General features: G+C 40.8%; 1 protein-coding gene across 3 annotated transcripts in view; it reads left to right on the plus strand.

Moving 5' to 3' along the window:
• The window catches only part of ESPN (espin), a 917,745-nt gene that overhangs the window by 852,190 nt on the left and 39,784 nt on the right, over nucleotides 1–25,771 (plus strand). For all 3 annotated transcript variants that reach the window (XM_069240012.1, XM_069240013.1, XM_069240014.1), the window contains 2 exons: nucleotides 15,414–15,493; nucleotides 15,597–15,608. In XM_069240012.1, the coding sequence (XP_069096113.1) occupies nucleotides 15,414–15,493; nucleotides 15,597–15,608 (92 nt within the window). The remainder of the gene's footprint in view (nucleotides 1–15,413; nucleotides 15,494–15,596; nucleotides 15,609–25,771) is intronic.

Below are 25,771 nucleotides of genomic sequence, written 5' to 3' on the forward strand. Positions count from 1 at the left end.
TATGCAATACTGTTGACGATTTGCTGTGTAAGTTTATGCATTGCAAATTTAATATTTGGATAGAATATGTTTAGAGACTTGTCTTATCCTACAATAAATAGTTGCTAATGAAACTCAAAACAAAAGTCTGTTTTTAATTAAACATGTGCCGCTATCCAGTTTTTGTCTTTAAAAATACATGATGAAGCATCAAGACGTCTGTTTGTTTTCAGTATAATTGACAAGCACAGTAGGCTCAGGGAATACACACCTGATTTGAGAGTTAATGAACAATTATGCATGTAATTATATGGGCTTACTGTGCAATGTCTAGTGTACATATATCTAATGCATAAGCAATTTAAAATGATGAGAAAGCAGCATTCAAGGTATTGGAAATCATTGTACAATCTCCTCAAAGATAATTTCAAACTTTGTCTGGTCTTCATGTATGATTTCACAAAGCCTTTTTCCTTATTTATAGGAAAACAGTTAATTGTTTTCACAAGAATGTGATTTAATAATTTTATGTATTGATCAGATTTCATGTGTAACTTGATGGAACTAGTTTTGTTTAAAATATGATGCCTGATTCCACAAGAGTATAAGGAGACCCATAGAGAATCTCACACTGCTTGGTCAGTGTTCAAGATGGGATGTTTCCCTCATTTGCAAACTGCCAGTGTCCCAAGACTCCATTAGCCAACCTCATCAGATTGCTACATACTGTTCTATGTAGGTGGCCCCTAACTGATACTCTCCCTGTTGGACAAAACTAACATGACAAAAATCAACTTCACCACCTGCTTGACCTCATGGATGAGATCCAACTGCCTCAAGCTCAACTCAGGCAAATCTGAGTATTGATCTTCGGTAGTAAAATCTCTGCTTGCGATTCCACCTGGTGACTTGCAAATCTCAGCTCCACACCTCCCCCAACGGCCCTCACCAGAAACCTAGGATTCATCCTAGACCAAATGCTAGACATGATAGCCCAAGTAAACACAGTGACTGCCACCTGTTTCCACGTCCTGAGGATTCTCCGAAATGTGTCTACAAGACAACACTAGGAAAAGGGTCACACAGGCCTTGGTAACCAACAGGCTCCAATATGGCAACAAACTCTACACAGGAATTGCCAAACAGCTCCTGGACAGCCTCAAAACCATCCAAATCGTTGCCACTAGACTCATCCTTTACTTACCTCTCCACAACCACGTCACTCCATCCCTCAAAGAACTTCACGGGCTCCCCATACAAAAATGCACTAAGGTCAAACACCTCACAGACAGACAAGCCTTATACAACATAGGCCTGCCTGCTTCAAGATCCCCTTACCCTTCCACAAACATCCCAGACACCTCCGCTCAGAAAGACTCTCACTAGCACATGTACTCACATGCACAAAAACAGAGCTAAAGGTCGCACTTTATTATACATCCTGACATGGAACAACCCATTGAATGATCTCTCACATCACATCAGACTCTCCTCATTGCTTCTTGAGTTGCACAAGAAGCTAAAGACCTGGCTCTTTGAATAATCCCCCTGCAAGGCAACAGCCGACTCACCTTCAAAAGTGCTTGTGAAAGCACCTTGATACTCTCAGGGGTGATTAGCTTGCTATCCAAATAAACATACAATTAGAATGACATAACATGGCATTATCTTCAAGCAACAAAATCCCACCTTATCATCTTTTTGATTCACACCTTAAAAAGTGAGAAAATGGCTTTGTTTCATCATTAATTTATGAAAAACATAGATAAGCAGTGAGTCTGAGTTGTTGCAATTGGACTCAAACATGAAAAGTAGTGGTCTGTTAATTGGCAGCCACTAATGTAAATGTAGTCCCTGCACAGTAACTAAAGTCCTTCTGTAATTAACACCTCGTCTGTCTTCCTCGTCCTAGCCCTTATATTGTGATAAGTTCTGCCTCTTTGGGAAAAGTTACCCCATAAACCTTTATAGCAAGAAGACATTTTTGTCCCAAAACCCATCTTGCCTTTCTGTAGAAATGTTAGCCTGTCTTAATTTCCTGAAGCCCTTATCTACGCCTCATAACATTACTTTGTATTTGTCTCCTTGAGATGCTTACCTTCTATCATAAGAGGTAAAGTAAATTCATTTTTATTTATTCTGTATACGTAAAGAGTGTAACTGTCCGTCTCATACAACTTTTCTGTCTTTCCTGAACGCCGACATGGCAGGTGAATCAGCTTTTATTGTTTTGTTGCCTTGGAAAGCTGAAGACATGCTGTTGTGGGCAGTTGTACTTTTTGGGTTTCTCTCTACAACTCTTCTGCTACAGCACGGGGGCGTGTGATTCACAGTGATTTTAAAGGTCGCTGTTGTAGCAATACATCCAGTAATAGGACATGTTCTGCCACGCCCTCTTGACTATGCTGCATGGTTCTTTGCTTACTTTTCTCCTGCCCGGCAGAGAAAGTGGTTAAGAAAACATTACCTTCTGACAAGATAGCTATTGCGATAAATCATAAGGGAATGGATTATCCTCTTAATGTTTGGACTCTCAAGCCTAATTATAATAGTTCGAGTATCGGTGCTGCCATAGACAGAGGCATAACAAAACTTAAAGAAGCCCTTAAAGCGCTGCAGCCAAGCCAAGCCACAGCAAACACTGCAGTTTGACAGCGGTCCTCTAAAGCAGGCAAGCAGCAAAGCTTTCATCCAGGTCCCCTGCACGTGTGCAGTGGACAGAGTCCGGCTGGACTCATTTCCTTTTTTCTGAAAGAAAAATATATATATATATATTTTGTTTAAATATTAAATACATTTTTTTATTTTAAATTAAACACAGATATCTCATTCTAACTATATAAGATATTAAAGTGTAAAAAACTCTATCTCTTTCCCTCTCACTTTCTTTCTCTCCTTCAATCAATTTCTCCCACTCAGACACCTACGCACCCACTTACAGACTCACCCAGACACTCATGAATCCACTCACACACCCACTCATACCCTCATGCACACACACACAGTCCACACCCACACTGATGCACCCACTAAAAGACTGATGTACGCTCTCTCTCACACCCAGATAGACAATCTGACAGCCACTCTCACCCCCAGATATACCCTCTCACATCTATTCCGGCCAGGCCGTGTGGCCAACCCCCACCATGCCCGGCTTAATGCTGTTCGCGGCGGTGGTTGGATTAACGTATAGTAATGAAAACTATTATACATTAAAAAAACATAGAAATTCACTGAAAAAACATACAAAACCATATAAATTCAGCCGTTATAGTTAGTTACCTCAAGTAAATATGACCTAGGCCCTAAGGTAACTATAACTCACACCCTCACCATTCACTGCTAATTACCCCACAAATTACGGCACCCATGACATCTTTGATATCATCCTTGATAATATCAATGTAATATTTGCAGTAAAAAAATTTAGGAACAAAACTGTGCACTGAAGAAACCAAAGGTTACAGGGACGTAATAGTTAGGTTCTGATTTACTCGTACAAAAGCATAGAAATTCTGCATTTATAGTTCTTTCAAGTAACTATAGCTCGGATAGTAAGGTAACAATAACGTGCCCTCACCATGCACTGCTAATGACCCCAGATATACTTCTATAACGTCATTAAAATATAAATGAAACATTAGCAGTCAAATTATTTAATAAAAAAACTGTGCATGGCGGGGGTGCAAGTTATAGTTTCCTTAGGGCACGAGCTATAGTTACCTGAAAGAACTATAACTATAACTGTTGATAGTCTATGCTTTTGTATCAGTAAATTCAAATTCTAACTATAATGTCCCTATAATCTTTGGTTTTTTTAGTGAATATATATATATATATATATATATATATACATATATATATGTCGTACATATATATACATAGATACATATACATATATATATGTATATATATATACATATATATATCATACATGTGTATATAAACAAATATATATATATATATATATATATATATATATATATATATATTCACTGAAAAACAAAGGTTACATGGATGTTCTGAATTTAAAAACACAAAACCATAGAAATTCAGCAGTTATAGTTAGAATTCCTTGAAGTAGCTATAACTTGCGCCCTAAGATATCTATAACATGCATACTCGCCATGCACAGTTGTCTCTTCAATAATTTGACTGCTAATGTTTTATTGATATTTTTAATTATGTTATAAAAATTGTCATGAGTGCTGTAATATCTGGGGTAGTTAGCAGTGCATGGCAGAGGCGGAAGTTGTAAATAATTACTTGAAATAACTCTTACTGTAACTGCTGAATTTCTGTGTTTTCATGTATCCATAATAGTTATTTAACAACAATATATATATATATTAATATATATAATAGTTATTTAACAAAAATAAACATTTTTTCTAATACATTTAATTTTAAATTTGAAAAGTAAAGTGAATATCGAATGAAAATCAGTCAGCTAAAATATGTCACCTAATTTAATATTAAAATAAACATATATTGTACATTAAATATTGAAATATTACATACATGTTTTTAAAAAAAACATAATGATAACAGTATTTCAAAAAGGTAAACACAAAATCCCATCCCATCCACCATATTACGATTGCCGTAGGAAATAATGGAATCGTAGTATGGCGGGTGGGATATCCGTCACGTTTCTGATGGAGTAACCGTGTCTGCCAAACTCTAAATAAGGCCCTAAGTAACAGTAGGGAAAGTGTTGATATTCGAATGGGTTAGATTTACTATTCCCACTTCAGTCTAACCAACAGCAGAGAAAGTATTGGACATCAGAGGGGTGAGATTTCCTATTCCTACTCCGGTTGAAGAAACAGTAGGAAAAATGATGGACTTCAGAGGGGTTAGATTTACCATAACACTGCAGTCTCAACAACAGTTTTGAAAGTGGTAGACTTCGGAAGGGTTAGGTTTATTATTCCCACTCCAGTTTAAGCACAGTAGTGAAAGTTTTGTACTTCAGATGGTTTTCATTTATTTTTCCCATGCCAATGTATGCAACAGTAAGAAAGTGTTGAACTTCTTAAAGATTACACATACAATCCCAACACATAATTATTTTCTAAAAAACATTGAAATACCTAACATTGATAGATTTTTAAATCATACTTTATACACAAATGCATATGGTATAAACTTAAAAAAACAATTTAAAATGTAATTTGTTGAAATTAAATTAATTTCCCCCCTACAACCGAAAAACCACAATCAGTCCAAAAAATCAACAATATTTAAAATGAACATATTTCTTAAATTAAACAAACACAACTAAAATGAAAAATGCATTTTGCAAATATTAATATGAAAACGTAAAAATAAAGAAATACATTAAATGAAGCAAAACATTTAAATAGTAAATAAATGAAAACAAACCCAACAAACCATTACTAAAATAAGTATAAAAAAATAAAATATAGATAATAATTTACAAATTATGCTCAAATAAATAAATTATCTTTAAATATTTGAAAAATTAAATATAATTAAATATTTTTCTTAAAGAAAAAATAATTAACATTATAATTGCATGAATTATAATTTAGAGATTGCTAATTAAAAAAATACACATTTTAAATTACAAACTATATTTTAAAATTTTTAAAATGAATAACAATTATACAAACAAAACCAACAGTTAAAATTAATAATAAAAAATATTATTTTTTACAACTAGCATAGATGTTTGTTCCACCAAATTTTAGTTGTCATAATATTTCTGACACAATAATCACACCACACAGTAATTGTGATCTGATACTTTGGTGATTTACCCCATGAAATTACTAGCCAATTTTTATCTAATATAAATTGTGATGTTTTTGCAGAATTTCACCACAGCAGGAGGTGCCCCTCTGGTTACAGGGAGGTGTTTATGGATGAAACTGTTTAAACTCAAGTGGAGTAAGAGGAACATTTTAGCATTTTAGCCAAAAAATGATTTGAGTGATTCAAGTTTCTGCAGACGAATTGAAGATTCTTTAGCTTTTCCACAGAAAGTTTTCTGGTTATGACCTTTTTTTCTTGTATGGCACCCTGACACCCTTGGGCCATGTTTAAGGTTTAGAAAACTCTTTAAAAAATTGAAAAATACAAAAAAACTCCTCAAGGATGTCATCAAATTTGAGGTTCATTTCAAGGCTAAGCACATGGATGGGGTCTGCACTGGAAAGTCTAGGTTTCATTTGCAATAACAGCAACCACAGTCACCAAAATCCTGACTATACCAGATCTGTCTGGAAGGAGGCAACCCTTAGCATTCTATAGACCAAGATAAGTGGTTTCTGAAAATTGTTGAAAATGGCTATTTAATGGAGTTCAATTTTTGCTCCAAAACAACTTTCCTTTAATAACGTGTCTCTTCCATAAGACCCAGGGAAAATTCAAACTCTTCAAAATATGCTCTCCATGTGATGAATGGGCAAACCGTCACACCTGTTCCCCAAGATAAGTGGTGTGGTAATTTTTATTAAATTCTCTTTCTGGTCCTCAAACCAAATAGAACATTTGCCCAGTTAAAGAATTCAAAGATTTGTATGAGATATTCTTTACTATTTTTGGGAGACGTTCTAGTAACATTGGACCTCGAGGATGCTTACTATTCTATTTGAAGGCATCTAGCATGTCAATGATTCCTAACGTTTGCAGTGGAGAATTGTCATATCCAGTTCGGAGCTATCCCCTTTGGCTTTTAGCTCCTCATTACGAGTTTGGCGATTGAAAGCCCGAACTCCAATATGGCAGTGGGGAGGGGGCTGTCAAGCCGGCGGCCTTGCCATCGTTGTATAATGATGTTTCCGCTGGGCTGACTGGTGGAAGTATTGTATTACGATGTTTCCACTGGGCTGAATTGCGGAAACTGTGCGGCGGCATCGCCCTTGGTTGCCTCATTTCGATGGGTGCTGACGGGGAGGGGGTTGCCTGTGGCCCCACCTCTGCCTTTCTGCAAGTCTTTTATGGTAGAGATCCCACCTTGAAAAGGCTGGTGGAAAAGAAAGTTGTGGTCAGCAGTGCAGTGCAGAACTCCGCACTGCAGTGGCGGACAATGACTTTCACCGCCACCAACCCATCGGGATCCCCGATCCTGGTGGTGACAGTCTCCTGGCGTACAGACCACCAGGATCATAATCTGGCAGTCGGACAGCCAGGATTACGAGGGGCCGCCACGGCGAGTTTGGCTGTCTTTGGACCGCCAAACTTGTAATCAGGCCCTTAGTTTGCATCAAGAGTAGTTAGAAAGTTTGGCACCAGTGGTTGCCTCCTTATATTTAGAAGGTATTCAGTTGTTCCCTTACTTAGATCATTTGTTATTTTATGACTCTTATTTTGAGGTAGAAATTGACACCAACAAAGTGTTCAAGTTATCTGACAGAAATTAATTTCTTGCTGAATCTGGAAAAGTAATATCTTGTCTCCCCCAAATCATTGGTTTTTTTTCTAGTCCAAACGTAGATCAGTCTTTCTTTCAAAAGACATACATTTGTGTATTCAAAAACACCTGAGTCACTTGTCCATTTTGTCTGTTTCAGGAAGTGAGTAGTTGAAAAATCAGAGATTCATAATGACCACAACTCTAGCAGAACCCAGTATCATTTCTCAGATCAAACATCTGATGGTTCACCTACTCAGATATCAGTGTCAATCCTTGCACACCCTCGGAGCTCTCATCCCTATGACTCTTGCAGTTTCTAGTGCCCTGCTCTGGTGGCTAATTCAAGAACATCTCCAAAGGAGAATACTTCTGGCTTCTCCACATCCTTTTATACTCACCACAAAGGTGAATCATTGAGGATTGGGGACCATTGTTAAACAATAAGGCCCTCATTACAAGGCTGGCGATCTTAAAACCGCCAGCCTCGCTGTGGTGGTCAGGACCACCGCTGCCATGGTGGTCTGACTGTCATATTAAGACCCTGTCAGTTAGACCGCCAGTGTACCGCCAGGACCGCTTTGTTCTATGGGCCTCCCCACGCTTTGCTGGACTATTAACGCTAGACCAGCAAAGCACCACAACTGCATCAGAAATTCTGACGTAGCTGTGCTAACTAGTGCCATGCTGCGCTGTATTGTAAATACAACACTACCATGGTGTTGTTAGGGGGGCGCAGGGCAGAGCAAGCAAACTGGCGCATCATAAGCAATGCACCAGTTTCTTGTAAATGAGGCCCCGAATGTGTTATTTCACTGCTCTGTTGTCAGAGCACTGGCTAATCAGGTTTTGAAACCCATGTTTACACTAATAGCCTCTATTGGAAGCCATATATCATGGAGATTTTGTTTATGTTATTTTCTCATACTCTGACATAACAAATGTCATAGGCAACAGTAGTTCCCGGGTGAGTAAACCGCTCTCGTTTATGATATAATGGGGAATAACATGCTGGAATTAGTGATTTCCCTCTGATTTTGCATGTTTCTTACCATTTTGAGTGCACAGGTGAAATACTCCTGAGTTGCAGTGTTCCTGTGAGTGAAAGCATACAGAGCAACTGCATACAAAAGACAAATGCAGAAAATTCATGGTTGTTAATTTAAAAAATTTGGGGACACCTGCCACCAAAACTGGCAAAAGATGTATACGATGGAGTTCTGTATTCGCTTATGTTGAAATTTGATCTCATAAAAAGATGTATTTAGTGTTGTGCAACCCAGCATATGCTCTTTAGTGTTTGAATGTCCCCTTTCTTGAACTGGGTGTGGAAGCCATGACTCTCATAACATGTACATCTGGATGATGCACGCAAGATTCAGAAGGAGCACACTGAAGTCTCTTGTGTTTCCTTCTTCCTTAGTCACTAACAGATTGTTGTTTCAGGAAGCTCACCGACGTCTGCGGAACACATTTGGTAACGTGAAAATTCATCTTTTTTAGTTCAACCTCAGCTACCTTTAACTAGTCAAAATGCATTTAAACACAGCCGAACTCAGGCCCGTATTTATACCATTTTAGCGCCGCATTTGCGTCGCTTTTTGACGCAAAAGCGGCTCAAAGTTACAAAATACAATAGTATTTTGTAAGTTTGTGCTGCTTTTGCGTCAAAAAATGACGAAAATGCGGCGCTAAAAAGTATAAATATGGGCCTGAGTCACTAAGATTTTGCAGATATGTTCTTGCTGTGCTCGTGAATTACAGGATTAAGACGAGGAAAACAGGGCACTCCTGTTTTACTCCTGAAATTCGTGTGTGCGCCAGGGTACTACAGGAGTAGATCACACTTACTTGTACAACAGTCTTTGTTAATGACTTAGAGCTCCATGCATCATTCAATGTTATCAGTTACATCCTACATTTTGTGTTACATTTTTGTTTACCACATACACTATTACTCCGGGGAAACGTTAATATACTGTTTAATAATCGTGCTTGAAATTATTGTGCATTCTTTACGAGAAATAATGATTATATGTATTTAATTAAATGTATTATGCCCTGCCAATGATTGAGCTTTTGCTCTTCCAATCCACATTTCTAAAAGTGTGTCATAAAAACACTTATCATTGATAATAAATGTTAGATACGGTAAGATATATTTCTCCCCATAAGGCAGTAGATGTTACTGCTGCCTTTCAAAAGCACTAATTGTTAGTGTTAAGTATTTCATGATTCAGCTGATTCAGCCGAATCAGGTTTAATAATGATTGATATACTACAAACCCCACCCGGCCCAGTTACACTAAGCCTTTTCACCGGTACAAAGCGACGAAAAACTGGCATGGTTTTTACAGTCAGCACAAAATGGTTAAGGCGCCTTTTTCGCAACACAAAAACCACTCTGAACTGCTTTGCGTCACTGAGTATCAGTTTGTCTCAATGGGGTGTTACTGGGAGGATAACCGCAAATACCCATTAGTTTTGGTACATAGCCCAATCTACTGAAATGCCCGACCCAGGCATTGCCTCAAAAACTGGATGCAGGCGTAAAGAAGGGGAAATGTGTTAATTTCGCAAATAAGCACTGCGTTGCACGTGTACTGCAGTGAATAGCACTCATCTAATCCATGGGATCATTTTTAGTCTGTCTAGCATAGGAATTTGTGCTGAAAGTATAGGATTCCAGTACAAATCATCTTCCAGACAGCGCACACTTGCGTCACGCAAGGCAGCCTGTTAATACATTCCAGCACAGGGTATGACAGTAACTAGGGCTCTGCAGGGTGTTTTCCCAAGTGTGCAACAAAGCACTTTGTTGGGTGAAAAAATATCAAATCTGAGTTCTGAGCCCGTATTACTGATAGGGCGCCTTGACCTGGTTAGCCCAACACCTTTAAACAGGTGCGCGGGGCGCAAACGCCCTATTACAATAAACGCGCTTCCCCCAAGCAGCCCTAAATTCACCCTGCTCTGGGTTCTCCCGCTCTGTGTTTCTCTCTGCAGGCAGCACATGCTCATTGAGAAGGGGTTAGAAATCCCCCTGCATGAGGTTGAACTGAGTGACTGCACCCGCCTGCAGGGAGATGTCTGGGGGGGGTCCATCGAACCCCTTTTCTACCTTCCAGAGGGCTGCACCCAGGGGGCGCACTGACACTGTGCCAGTTTTTATGGCGCACCTCTTACAGGCATTTTTGCCTCCGTGCTCACCTCCGTAATGCACCATGGGTGATTCCGTCATTTGCATGGGGCCACATCCCCATGCAAATGAGGGAAAGCCCCCAGAAGATAGCATTGACACTACACGTGAGAAAGCACTATTTGTATTACAGAAGGCACAAGAGCCTGTGGCTCCAGCTCTTTCTATAATACCATAGTGTCCCCGGTAGTGAAAACAGTGGGTGCACACACCCGTTGCACCCCCGGGACTCTATCTGTAAAACCACCCCTGTTTTTTCACAGGGCATTTTATAAGCTAATGATGGAGCCATTTATGGGAGGGAAAAAGCTGAAAATGGGGAATTACCCCTTGAAGTGGGTGTAGAAACAACAGTCCACTTGGCATTACCTCATTTTTTAGGGACTGCTCAGAGTGATATTACCAATGCCAAGGTATTACCACATATCAGAATTACTAGAATACCGGTACTTTCATGTGCTATGCCACAAAGAACAAGAGCATAACAATCACAGTGTTTCATTGCAATTGCCTCAGTTTGTCCAAGGAACTAGTCCCAATGTCATTGTTCTGCAGGTTGCACCAGTCTGCACAGGTTAGTATATTTAGGGCCAGATGTAGGAAAAAACCAAATTGCGACTCGCAATTTGCTATGCAGAAAGGTGTCTCAGACACCTTCTGCAACTCGCAATGGGGTCGCAAAGACCCACCTCATTAATATTAATGAGGTGGGTCGCAGTTTACGGCCCCATTGCGTGTCTGGGCACTCACGGGGATGGTGGCCTGCTGGAGTCAGCAGACCACCATGTCCGTGACTGCTATTTAATAAAGCAGTTTTTTTTTTCTATCTGCAGCCAGTTTTCCTTAAAGGAAAACGAGCTACACTTACAAAAAAAAACGAAACCTTTTGTTTCGGTATTTTCAGAGCAGGCAGTGGTCCATAGGACCACTACCTGCTCTGAAAAATTATTTTTATTTCCAGTCACAAAGGGGAAGGGGTCCCAGGGGGACCCCTTCCCGTTTGGGACTGGGTTACCATCCACTTCAAGTGGATGGTAACTGCGATTTAATTTGCGACCGCTTTCGCGGTCGCAAATGAAATTGAATAGCATTGCGAGTCGCAAATAGGAAGGGAACACCCCTTCCTATTTGCGAGTCGGAAATGCATTTTGTGAGTCGGATCCGACTCACAAAATGCATTTCTGCATAGCAAAGAGGCTTTTGCGCCTCGCAAACGGCAGTTTTCGCTATTTGCGAGGCGCAAACACTTTGCTATATCTGGCCCTTAGTTGTACAAGATGTAGGATGCCTTTACAAAAGTATGAGCAGGGAGGAGTTTATTTTTTCCTGGTAAATCCCAGTTTTCTGTCACCAACTACACAAATCAGAGCACTACGCTCAATGAAGGAATATTAATTGGTGGGTAAAAGAAAGTGTACATTTATCATTTTTCCAGATGATAGTGGGCCTGATTCAAAAAGACTTTACTCTTGTGGTACTCCTAGTTTACTTTTGAATGGTTAACTTAATTCTGCAATTCAGTACTAAACCAATAGTAATGCAAGAGTAAATTACACCTACTCACACTAAAAATGTTGGTTCCTAATTCTATCATGCTGCTTTGCAGCAACTTAAAATGCCTCACAAAACAGTGCAAAGAAAGCATCAGGTGTCTAGTAGGAAGTGCAGTATATAGATAACATCACAAAAACATATGTTTTGTGGATCTATTTAAAGAATATCAGCTTCATTCCAGTCCATCATATTATGCCTTTTATCCAGCTAGAGACTATTCATATGCAAATCAGACTTGGTCCTGTTCCAGTGGAAACGTCCAGCATGAAATTCCAGGCCAGGCCCCCTATAGAGAGGGACACAAGGAGCCAAGCCTGGTTTAAGTTTTTGAAATTGCCTGTTTAATTACCAAAAAATATTATATACTGGCATCAGATTTCAGGTTGCATTTAATTTTGAGTGGTTATTGACGAGGACACACCTTAAAGGAGTCATGGTTTGAGTGTGATTTAGGTAGCCACAACTTGCATGGCCAAGAGAGAGTTTAGTGTAAATCAGAATTCTGTGTTTTACTGAAAGCATGTTTCAGTCATGAGTTTTCAGCAATGTTTTCACAATTGCTTAAGTTCAGATGTGTAGTAGAGGAATTTAACTACCATGGGCTTCATAACGAATTCAATCTGGCATAAGGGCTGAAACGGAGAGATGAATACTGTATATTGATATGATCAAGATGAGGGTTAATATCACTTGCCGTAGCTCAAACGATTTAAGTTTACTTCTGTAGGAGGAGAGCCACTGAAGATCAAAATGTTAGGAGGTGAAGGTAGATGGTCTTCACAAATATGAGCGCCCAGAGTAGACTGCAATTGTAAGGTATGACCAATACATAATTATGCTGACTTCAGAAATCTAGATCTTCAGATCAAGGTTCTTATCTCTCCATCTGCTAGGTTCATTTCACTGAAACGAATGCCTGCCGCTCACTCAATGAATTTTAAACCACCCCGAATAGGCACCTCATGTGATCAGAAAATAGAAACAACAAATCCCTCTCTTGCATTTAATGTACATTGTGTATTTTATAAAAGACTAGTTACTTCTTATTTATATGTTTATTACCTAATCTTTAGGTAAGACACAATAACTCATATTTTCTACTCTGGTTTGTTACTTATTGGATTGGTCAGTCATGCTATCTGCCATATATTGCACTTGTGTACATTTCTGAACAAAATGTTTTTTAATCCAATGATGAAATAATAACAAAAAATAGGTGGCGTGCTGGGTAGTTTGCTTTCATAAAACCGAAGTCAATTTGACACTTTAAGCTGGTTCACTGGTCCCTTAACAAAAAACAGAAGCACCTAATTCAGGCAAAAAAGAAAACAACTTTTAAAGGTAAGACTAGGGATCTCATTCAAGATCCTAAATGTACTTTAATGTGATATTCCCCTATGAATCATGTACTAAACATGATTCCTTTCTCATACATAGAATTTCTCGAATTTAGCACTGTATGTCAGAAATGAAGCTCCACTTGGGTTCACAGGTTAACACAACTTGTCTCATTCCTCTTCTGCGTTGTGTATCTTAAAATATTTGATAACCATGCCCTGAAAATTGCAGTGTAAAACACAGAAAATATAAACCTTTTGTAGCAAAATTATAAAGTGCTGCTAAACAATGGTGATAATGTCAGACAAAGTAGGCTGCAAAGACCCTTTCCTGCATTTTGTCTTTAGCAATTGTATTTTCGTGTCCTGTATAAGGTGGTCTCCACTCTCGTTAGAGCTTGCTGTGTTGCGTTCTTTTTCTAACAGTTTTCTTCTACACGTTTTCAACTCATGTATGTGTTTTAGGAATGCCTTTAGAACATTATCGGTTAGATTTTGACCATTCTACAAAGTCCCAAAATCTGTCATTGTACAGAAACAGTTTATTTGGTTTACGCCCAGGTAAAATTTCAATTACACATGAAAAATGCACAAATTCCATGTCACCTGAAATTCACAATTTTCTTGAAATTTCTAATTAGAGCCTGGTTCAAGGATAAAGTGTTTTGCAGGCACAGTAAAACCATGACTTAGAGACATGCCCTGCTCGAAGTAGCCTCCTGTTGGTGCGCCATATGACTTATGACAGACGTTCATAATGTACACCCTTGTGTCCAAACGTTATGCAAGATATCTGCAAGCTTCATTTGCACAATTATGCATATTTACATGTAGCTGTCCCAATTTCACATTAACTATGGAATTTTATTAACCCATCCAGGTGCAAAATTATAGCAAATTAGAATTCTTTGGATTTCTGACCTTCACATCCGTTAAAAAGGTCACACCCTTTCCATGAATAACACAGATTTGGATCATTTTGGGTGGAATTTTACTCATTTCATGGTGCTCTGGTTTTGCATTCCAGTGAGTGCAATTAAATGGCGAAAGCAGGCCGATAATAATAATAATGGTTTTATATTTCCACTGCAGTTTGGTTTAGTGAAAGGAATATCTACGTTTTTGGCTAATGTCTCAACAAAAAAGCAGTCTGTATTTTTAGAATGTCAGACACAGGGGCAGATTCAGTCTTAGGCCCATATTTATACTTTTTTAGCGCCGCATTTGCGTCGTTTTTTGACACACAATCGGCACAAACTTACAAAATACAATTGTATTTTGTAAGTTTGTGTCGTTTTTGCGTCAAAAAGCGGCGCAAATGCGGCGCTAAAAAAGTATAAATACGGGCCTTAGAGTCTTAGCAAAGCGGGCGGGGGCACAAAAAAAATTACAAATTACCTTACTCGCTGCCACGCCACTCCTCCGTTCTCACAGCAGGCACAGGCTTCCAGCCTGCCCTGCGGACAATCTAAACACTGCTCTCATGCTGCTGGCAGCATAAAAGCAGCGTTAGGATTGGCTGGAGCGCCGTGTCTTGGTGCTCCGAGGCAGACTAGGAGCCTCTACCTGCTGTCTCCACCCAAGCAACACACTGCAGTTTGGAGAGAGCACAGTGCGCATGTGTGTATGGCCGGCCAGGGATGGACGGCCAAACACTCGTGCTCGTCATCCCTATGACCCCACCCCTTGAATAATAAAAACAATAATAAACATTGTTTATTTTCATTTTTATTTTTCAATTTGCAGCTGCTGCTGGTGGCAGGGGGTGACACTCCTCTGCCATAGCGGGGGAGTCGCGCTGGTCAGTCAAAATCAATCCAGAACTGTTTATGTAACACGTAAAAATACATAGAAGTGAATCATAATTGGAAATACATGGCTAAAAAATTGTTATTTATTTGGAGACTGAATGGTTGCTCCTGATCGATGCATAAACTCCTTCATCTATGTTTTTGTATTGCAGGAGAAGGAAGAAGAAGCCCGCTTGGCCACCATGCCAGCTTGGCGGCGAGAAATCCTCCGGAAGAAAATGGAGGAAGAAAGGTATGGCAGCATCTCTTGTGGTACTAGTTATGTTTTATTTTGTTTTACGTAGTCATGTTTTCCCTAATTAACTCTTTTTTCTCTTTTTTGCGATTGCTGACAGGGAGCAGAAGCGGTGAGTTTGACGTTTCACTGTTCTCTCTTTAATGTTGTGTAAAGCATTGTTTGCCAAGGGTTGTGTTAGAAATAAACGCCTCATGCTAAAATGTAGTGCACTAAAATGTAGAGTTGAGGTAATTTTGTCAAAAATGTAATGTATTTCATTATTTGCAATAGAAATACTAAACTGTCGCCTCTGAAATAAAAAAAAGTAATGTTTACTTTTATGGAGGCAAGTTTCTAATCCTTCATTCGTATTCCCCTACGCCCCTCATGCGAGTGGTCTTTAACATTTCCTGGACTGTCGTGGTCTGGCCTTCCTTCAAGGAGGGATTATCCAGTACCTTCTGCTTGTGCGGTCCTGCCATGCTCCCTCACCATCCCTGCCCCTCTTACTTTTTTGTGTACCTTTTCAAATTTGCAGGAGCAGTAACCTCCTGAATGTTCTTCCTCTGTCCCCGTCTGCCTAATTCTTAATTAAAGTGTGCTTGATGAGGCTAACCTCTGTAGCCTGCTAAAACATGTCTGTTCGCCTTTTCTCACATTCTCTCACCCTGGCAGCTACATGTCTATACTGTCCTCCTAAATTGGGGCATCAATCTTCATATTGTTAGACGCTCAGTTTATAATTAACAGACCATTTTGCCTTCTGGTGCAGTTATTCTGCAGTACAATTTTTTTCTTATTTTGATCTGTCAACCGTGCTGTGTAAAGTATGGGCTTAATTTTCACAAATCTTAGTGGAGATTACACTCTTGCACAACAGAATTGAGAATAAGGTCCATGCTCAGGATATATCAAAGATGGGCAACTGGTATGCTTTGCTGCTCGTTGCCATATGAAAAATTGTGAGTTATATAAGCGTTTTTAGGGTTAGTTTACCACTCCTTATACATTGAACACTATTGATCCAGTCCTGCTCTTCCTTTGTACAGGTGACTTAGGGCCTTATTATGAGGCTGACGGTCCTAGGACCACCAGTCTCGCAGTGGCGGTTGGACCGCCACAACTGTGGCGGTCAGACCGCCGCAACTGTGGCGGTCAGACCACCACATTACAACCCTGGTGGACGGACCTGCCAGGAGACCGCCGTTCCCACCAGAAACATTGTTCCCAATGGGGTGACGGTGGATGGAGTTGTAACCATCCAGAGGGCACTGAACTCAGTGCCGCCTGGCTGATTACAACTCCACATTTAGCCAGCCATTTCCTGGTGGGGACCCTGCCATGAAAAGGCTGCTGGAAAGCCAGTGACGGGTGCCACAGTGGGCCCCCCGCAATGCCCATGGCATTAGCAGTGCAGGGGCCCCATGCTGAGCACTGTTGGAATACGCACTGTCTGCTTTGTTGACAGTGCACATTCCGAGAGTGCTGGAGTGCTAGGATATTGGCCTCGGCTCCTGTAAAGGAGCCGAGGCCAATATCCTAGCATTGTTCTCGCTGGTGAGCCCAGCGGGAACATTGTAATACTCTGGGGTGGGGCGGGTGCCGCCGGTATGACGTGGTATCCTCCCCACGGATTTGGTGGTCTGCTTTTAGAACCACCAAAGTCGTAATGAGGCCTTAAGTATCTGAGTCAAAACCGATCAATTTAGGCAAAGATTTATCTTCTGATTTTGTAGCCCTAACTGTGTGTCACTGCCAGTAGAAAAGGAAATTCTGGATTTTTTAGGTAGTGATAACCTCTTTTAGCATTCAAGATGAGCTCAAGGGTGGTACAGTGTAATAACTTTAAAGCCCACTGAAGTCCATTTTTAGGAATGTGTAATTGAGAACGCAGGTTTAATTTAAGTAACGTAAAACAAATTATGCAGAAAGTTCTATTTTGCGTTTTGGCAACATTTTCACATTAACATTAATTAGTTCACTTAAACTTCTTAGCGATTATGGTTCTTGTATCCACTTACTAGTCTGAAATGATCGCCCTAAATAGTTATGGCCTGCATAAATGTAAAAGTAGCCTGTGTAATTCAGTGAAATGGAGGAACTAGAGTTCTTTAATTGAATAACTGAACTTTTATAATGATTTTCAATAGCAAGCATACAAGCTAAAGCACTACTAGGCAACAGTTTTAGACATTATTGAAAGTTCTGTTGTACTTTGAACAAAGTAGAATGTAAAATTAGTATAGAAAAGTATAGAAAACAAAAATCAGCATACAAAAGTATTGTCAACTAATACTGTAAATACATAGATATAAGTAATGATTATGTCAGTTGACAGATATATAAAAAGGCATACAGATAATCAATAAGCGAAATTAACAATTACAAACTGTATGTGCATTCAGCTGGGGGATTATAATAGAAAATGCTGGTGTAACGTGATATAAGGACAATAACAAAACATATTTATTGCTGTATTATCTGCCTGCTCTTTCACAAGTTTATTCAGTCTAACTAGGTCACTATTTGTTCCTCCAACTATGTTTAGCACTAGTAATAAGATGGAATAAGGTTCTTCCTTAGGTGTAAGAGTCAGCTAAGCAATACATTGAATTTCATTTTGATGTGTGCATATTATTCATTTGATCAATCATTGGCCAAGGTGCCATTTGGGACTGGGCTAGCTTTAACGAGCCTCTGAAGACCGGTATTTCCCAAGTACCATCAACAGCCCCTGCAAGTTGGAAACTGAAACCATGGCCAGTGGAGTTATTGAAATAAGTCTGACTGCGTGGCTGATTTTGGTTGCTAAAAATACATTCTTGTTTTCGGTTTCCATACTGTGCTTTCCCCTGTGATTTGTGCTTGATCTTTAATAGATGCAATACCTGTATTATTTCAGCTAGGGAAACAAATAGAAGGATTGGATGCAGGGCTTCAAAATAACATTGCCTAATATCAATCAATCAATCAATTAGTAATTTGTTAAGCACGCTACTCACCCGGTAGGGTCTCAAGGCGCTGGGTGGGGTGGTAGCTACTGCACGAAGAGCCAGGTCTTGAGGTGCTTCCTGAAGGTCAGGAGGTCCTGGGTCAGACGTAGGTTGATGGGGAGGGAGTTCCAGGTCTTTGCGGCAAGGTGGGAGAAGGATCTGCCCCCAGCTGTGGTACGGTGGACGTGGGGGACGGTGGCGAGGGCGAGGTTGGCGGAGCGGACCTGGCATGTCGGAGTGTAGAAGTTGAGGCACTCCTAAAGGTAGTCAGGTCCGACTTCGTGTAGAGCCTTGTGGGAGTGGATCAGGAGTTTGAAGGTGATCCTTTTGTTGACGGGGAGCCAGTGGATGTCTCTGAGGTGGGCTGAGATGTGTTCATGGCGAGGGAGGTTGAGGATGAGTCATGCTGAGGCGTTCTGGATACTCTGGAGTTTTCTCTGGAGCTTGGTAGTTGTTCCTGCGTAGAGTGCGTTACCATAGTCCAGTCTGCTGCTGACGAGGGCGTGGGTGACCGTTCTTCTGGTTTCGATGGGAATCCATCTGAAGGTCTTGCGAAGCTTGCGAAGGGTGTTAAAGCATGAGGATGAGATGGCGTTGACTTGCTGGGTCATAGTGAGCGATGAGTCCAGTATGAAGCTGGGGTTGCGTGCGTGGGTGGTGGGCTTTGGGGCGGTTCCCAATGTGGCAAGCCACCAGGAGTCGTCCCAAGCTGCTTTGTTGGAGCCGAAGATGATGATCTCGGTCTTCTCCAAGTTTAGCTTGAGACGGCTTGCCTCAATCCAGTTGTCGATGGTGTGAAGACCGGTGTGGAGGTTGGTCTTGGCCGTTGTGGGGTCCTTCGTGAGAGAGAGGATCAGCTGAGTGTCGTCCGCATAGGAGACAATGTTGAGGCCGTGGGATCGGACGATGTTGGTGAGCGGAGTCATGTAGACATTGAAGAGAGTGGGGCTGAGTGAGGATCCCTGGGGGACTCCGCAGATGGTCTTGGTGGCTTTTGACAGGAATGGTGGGAGGCGGACTCTTTAGGTTCTGCCGGAGAGGAAGGATGTGAGCCAGTCCAGGGCTTTGTGGTGGATTCCAACGTCGTGGAGGCATGTGCCAAGTGTGTGGTGATAGACAGTGTCTATAAAACAAACATTCCTTACTATAGTTAATAAAGCATATTCCACATATGCCATTGCGGCTGGATTATCCCCTGCATCACAGTGACGATAAAAAAAGCTGTGAAATCCAAAAATATTTGGGGTCAGGGAAATATTCCATTCTGCCTGTGGGATTGTGGACTTTTGGAGACTCCACGTTACTCTTGTAATGCGGAGTTCTGGCCAAATTCTGCCAATCGCCATGTGGCGGAATTTTTCTCACGCTCAGGTCCAGAATGGTAAGTTGGTGAGCACAAGTGAAATTTGGCATCCCCTAGTAGGATTTCTGGTTGCTGGGAAGACATCCAGCAAGATTTTTTAACGGGGACACAGTCTTGGGCGGTCGCAACCGTTCGCAGTCAGAAGGCTGCCGCTCAAGTAAAAAATCTAATGGAGCAGCAGCAAAACCAACTTCAGTAGCTGCGCCCTCTGGCACACTGTGTTGTGCTGTTTGTGCTTATTTTTCAATGCAGAATGCGCAACCATCACTAAATCATGGAGCAAGCAGCGCAACATGCCTATATCCGCTCTTTGGCAGCGCTGCGGAATCTCATCGAGTTTTAATATAACTCTGTGGAATTCCACTGAATCAAATTATGCAAGTTTCGCCCACCCCTGAAAAAATATCTTCCATTGTGGAATAGCTACATGTGAGAAAAAAATCCATGCCTGAACGACTTGGTGTTATTTCTGAAATCTGGCAATGGAAATGTAACCCTAAAGTGAGGCACATTATGTGGATTATCATTGCAAGTGTCTGTGCTAATTTCAATATCCCATTGGCACAGAAAACAATGGCGACACAATTAAAGTTATCTCAGTATCTGCTTCCAACTTCCATGTTTAATTTCTTATTTTTTTCCCTGCACAGTAGTCCTTCTCCTTCAAAATAAGACTATACATACACTTACCAATAGTGATAAATCTCACAGGAGCTAGGTAAAAAATTTAAACATGTAATTGTCTGGGAACAGAAAACACATTAGCTAGAAATACTTTGGATTATGACATGATCACCGGTAGATCCATCAGCACTAATGTAGAGGTTTAGAAACTGTGCTGGGCACCCTCTGACACTGCAATTTTGCTGCCATTGGAACTGTACCTCAAATCCCCGGTTGTGGCCTTGAATGCTACTAAGGGTGAGGGGAGTGTGTTCATAAACCTGGACCTGCATTGGGCGCCCTCTTCCTCAATGCACATTTGCTATTGTTGGAGTAATCCCTTAAACCTAAGTGTTGTTATGCGTGAGTGGGGTGAGTGCATAAACCTCCACCTGTGCTAAGCACACTCTTCCCAATTGCAGTTTAGCTGCCACTAAATCGCTCTCAAAACCCTGTTTGTGCATCAACTGCTGGTATAGGTGAGTGCAGTGTCTCCATAAACCTGGACAAGCTTTGGGCACCCTCTGCCTCACTGCATTTTTGCTGCCATTGGAATGCTGGCTCAGATCCCTGATTGTGGGCTCCAAATGCTAATATGGGTGAGTGGGGTGTCTGCATAAACCTGGACCTGCATTGAGCACCCTCCACTTTTGCTCCAGTGGAGTGCTCCTCCAAATCTGTGACTGTGGGCCCTAAGTGCTGATATGGGTGAATTGGATGTGTTTGTAAACCTGGAGCGCTGTGTTCATCATCTGCCTCACTGCACTTGCACTTTTGCTGCAGTTGGAGTGCTCCCTCAAAGTCCGTATTGTGTGCTTGAGTGCTAGTATTAATCAGCTGGGTTTTGTAAACCTGGACCTGTACCGGACCCCCACCTCCTCATTGCACTTTTGCTGCCATTGGAGCACTCCCTCAAATTTCTGATTGTGTCCACTTCTAAAGGCCATGCTTAATGGAACTCAGATACATGAGGAGGGTCAATTGCCTACAGACGGTGGGCCGTAGAGCTTAGCTGGAAGACCAAGTCCTGTGTCCACACCATCTGTGCACGGCCAAAGGGTTCCTCATGGTGGGTCATGGGGCCTTGTTTGTGGAGTCTGTGGTCAATCCCCACTGCATATGCTCTGTCACTTTCTGCTTAACTTTCATGCTTTCTTTCACTCACACATTTATTGTTTCATTAACTAATCAGTCCGAATGTCCATCATTAAAACTAAACAAAAACATGTATTTTTTCTTTCTTGAAAGCATTTAAGTATGTTCAAATAAATTAACTTTTGTATTTTTAAGACATTTTATTTTTTTTATTTTAAGGACTTCGTTTTTTTGTTTTTTTGGGGGGGTTTACTTGAGAAAACAAAACAAAAATACAAAATGAACTGTATGTTGAAAAACTGGGATAAAAAATTGAAAAATATATTTTAAGGCATACTGGTGCAGAACAACGTGATTCTTTTATGCCGTTGCAGTCTGTTCACCCCAAGAGGACACAATGTGGCACACTAAACAGTGCAAGCCCACAGTGCATAGCAGGGATCAAATTTAGTCCTGTCCCTGATGCACAGTAGCATCCAGTATGTGCCCATCTGGCAGAATTGTGTCTTGATAAGCAGTAGCAAATGTGGATGCTTCTTCAGAAATCCTTTTTCTCCTTTCAATCTTGAATTGCTGTCATGGTTACTAAATGAGATGTTTGTGAATTGAAGACATGCCAAAGCTACTTTTCCCTTGGCTACCCCTACTTAGATTATTTATTGTACAAAGTGCACAACACCTACTTTAATGTTAATTGATTTTCTCCTAGTGGTATTGTGCAAACATTTCCACACAGTTGCTTTAGGTGACTCCAGTTGTTCTCTCTCTTCTTCCTCACCATGGATCTCTTGGTTTCTTCTCTCGTCTTCCTGTCCTATTTCCCAGTAAATAAATATACAGTAAAAAGCTAGACAGTCTTCTTTGCTACAGAGCGCTCCTATAAACCATTACAACATAACAGGGTAACCAAATGTATAGTAGGACCTTGGTATAGATCAATACAAACAACAACTGGCCCTTACGGATAACACAATCGATTGCTTTGCATAAGAAAAGGACTAAGTGGCATATTTATACTTCCTCTGCACTGAATTAGCGTATTTTTTATGTTAATTCAGCACAAACTTAACTCCATATTTATATTTTGACGCTAGACCCATCTGGTGCCAAAATATTGGAGTTAAAGTCATTTGTGGATGCGTGAAACCACCTTTCATCAATGAGATGCAAGGAAGGGGTTACCATCGAAAAAATGACTCTAAGGCCCTAGCGCCTTATTTATCCTCCCGTGCAAAACTGGTGCACGGGGGAGAGGTGGGCCTAAATAATGGCGCTAAGCCTGCTTTAGCTCCATTATTTAACTGCAGGGTCAGGGCAGGCGTTAGGAGAAGTAGAGGATAAGTAGAGGTAAGTATTTTACCTGAAATGGGCCCCCCTACATTGCATTGGGTGAAGTGGCTATGCCCAGGGGACCCTTGTCCCCTGTGCTGGCTATTGGGGTGGTGGGCATGACTCCTATCTTTTATAAGACAGGAGTCATGTAATATGGATGGTTTTGCATCAGGAAATGATGCTAGGCTGGTTAGAGGAATTTTTTTTGCCTCTAAACAGCCTAACGTCATTTTTTGGTGCCAAACACCCTTCTCTCATACCACCACCCCCACCCGGCTAACGTAAGTTTCCCAGACGTTAGCCCACCCTTTGCGCTGGCTTCCGGCATTCCATAAATGTGTCTCCCAGCTGCGTTTGTGCAGTTTTGTGTCAAAAAGTACAAATATGGGCCTAAATCTTCAAAGAACAAACTATTTGCTCACAGGTTCACTAATGGCAAAACAAAAAGAAAAACAAAAAAAACACACCATAGCCACATGCAAAGATGTCATACATATCAACACTCCATAGTCACAGAATACATTGGTTGTTCCATGATGTGGAAGAAGGGAAGAAAGTGCTTGTGCAAAGTGACAAGGAGTGATTATTTACAAATAAAAACAATGAAACAATTGCATTACACATAGGCAACGCACAAAGGCTATCTACATTCATCCACAAATGTTTTAACAAATTAATCAATTAGAGGGTCAGATGCCAATTCCACAATTCCCTCCTAATAAGTAATATTGCAGTCCAGGAAACAGCTGAAAGTTTGTCGACGTTTTGACCTCAAGAAGAGAATGGAAATTCAGTTCCTTAGCACAGGGTCTTCATCAGGACAGGAAAGTTGTAGAACAACCTATACAGAAAATAATAACAATTAACATTGCATCAGGTGTGGACCTTACACTGATGCAAAAGATGCTCCCGGGAGACAATTTTGACTCACCTACAGAGTTCCAATCAGACAAACCCTTGAAACCCCGTTGCATCAGAGTCTGGATAGGACTGAAACAGCAAATGGGCATAACTAATGAAAGAAGCCCATTCCTTCAGAAGCTCTGTGTTGGAAAAGAGAACCTGTGACGCTAGCGTGCAAGATTTACCTCACATGAATACTGTGAATTCTCACCAAGATGATTGCCACACTCAAAGTGACCAGGAACAATTTTATGACGCCTATAGGCATACATTAAGTCCAACTACTCTTTCCTAACAGTGAGTGAATGAGCTGCAGAATGGGAAATGCACAAAGGGAAACAAATCATGCTATGTCCATATTGTAGAAAGTCTCCATAAAACTCCTAGGGGCTGATTTAAGAGCCCCTTGCCCCACATTAGTATAATTTTTTTTTATGCTAATGTGGCCCAACAGGCCAAAATCGCCCCACCAAATTTACAATGTGGTGCAATAAATGCAGTGCGCCACTCTGTAACCCCCTTCTGCTACATTATGCATGTGCCGGGAACAATGTATATGAAGGGGGTGTTTCCCCATTAGGGGTGCCAAACAAATGGGGCAAAGAATGTAATTTATTTAGGCATTTTTAACACCTGCTCAGAGCAGGCATTTAAAGGAGGCATGCCATTGTTTTCAACGGGCCACAATGGGATTTGCAGGATTAGTGTCAACGTTTTTGCCGCTAGTACTGCAAAGCGCCGAACTAGCAACAAAATGTTTGACTCATCTTCAACTAACTATTGACATGGTGCGCCAAGATATGGCACACACATGGTGGCGTTACGGGGGCGCTAAGGGGTTCCACCAAAGTGACGCTCCACTAGGTGCAGTGCCACTTTTCTTAAATCAGGGCCACAGTGCTAAAGAAGAATGCCTACCACAGCAGCTTACAAAGCTTACCTCACACTTCTACACCATGGGCCAGATGTATCAAGGTTTTTTGCATTTGCAAACGGTGCAAATTGCAAAATTCGGCTGTTTGCAAATGCAAAAATGCCTTTCACAATGTATGAAAGGCATTCGCAGTGCAATTTTAAGGAATCGCTAAAATAGTGATTCCTTAAAATTGCGATCCCATTTAGAGAATCGCAAACTGGAAATAGGAAATCGCAAATAGAGAATTCCTATTTGCGACTTCCAAATCAAATGGATCAAGCATTTCGTAAATGCGAATTGGGCATTTAGGAAATGCAATCACCACAAATAAAAAGTTTGGTGGTAAGCAGATGTGAATTTTAAAAATGCATTATAAATGCATTTTAAAAATTGACATGTAGCGCACTAATGCCCCTAAGGCATGTGTGTGCTTCACATGTCAGTAAAAATATTTTTGGGGTGCAGCAGAGGGGGCCTTAGGCCCCCAGCACCCTGGGATTTTCATTTACTGATTTGCAAATTCCTAACTGGAATTCGCAATTTGGGAAATGCAAACACATTTACAACAGGCCTATAGATGCGAATGGGGTCGGATTCTCTATTTGCAATTCGGTAATAGCATTTGCGAATTTTAAGAAATCCCTATTACCGGATTGCAAAAATCATACATACCATTTTGCATTTCTTAAGTAGCGATTTCTTAAAATTCGCTATTTAAGAAACGCAAATCGGTTGTTTGATACATCTGGCCCCATCTCCTTTATTCAAAAACGTTTCAGCATCATACAAGAGTAAGTTGTTTCCAAAACCAAGGCCCATAGTTATACTTTTTTTGTGCAAAACTGCACCAACGCAGGCTTGCGTCATTCCAAAGCGCCGGTCTAACACCAGATTTATGGATTGCCGCAAGTCAACGGTAAGTTTGGGCTACCGTCAGAAAAAATGACATTAGTCCGGTGGGGGTGGCGGTAGGGGTGAAGGAGGTTTTGCTTCAAAAAATGACGCTAGGCTTTTTAGAGACAAATAAA

Source organism: Pleurodeles waltl, chromosome 6 (genome assembly GCF_031143425.1).
Source record: "Pleurodeles waltl isolate 20211129_DDA chromosome 6, aPleWal1.hap1.20221129, whole genome shotgun sequence".
Lineage (NCBI taxonomy): Eukaryota > Metazoa > Chordata > Amphibia > Caudata > Salamandridae > Pleurodeles > Pleurodeles waltl.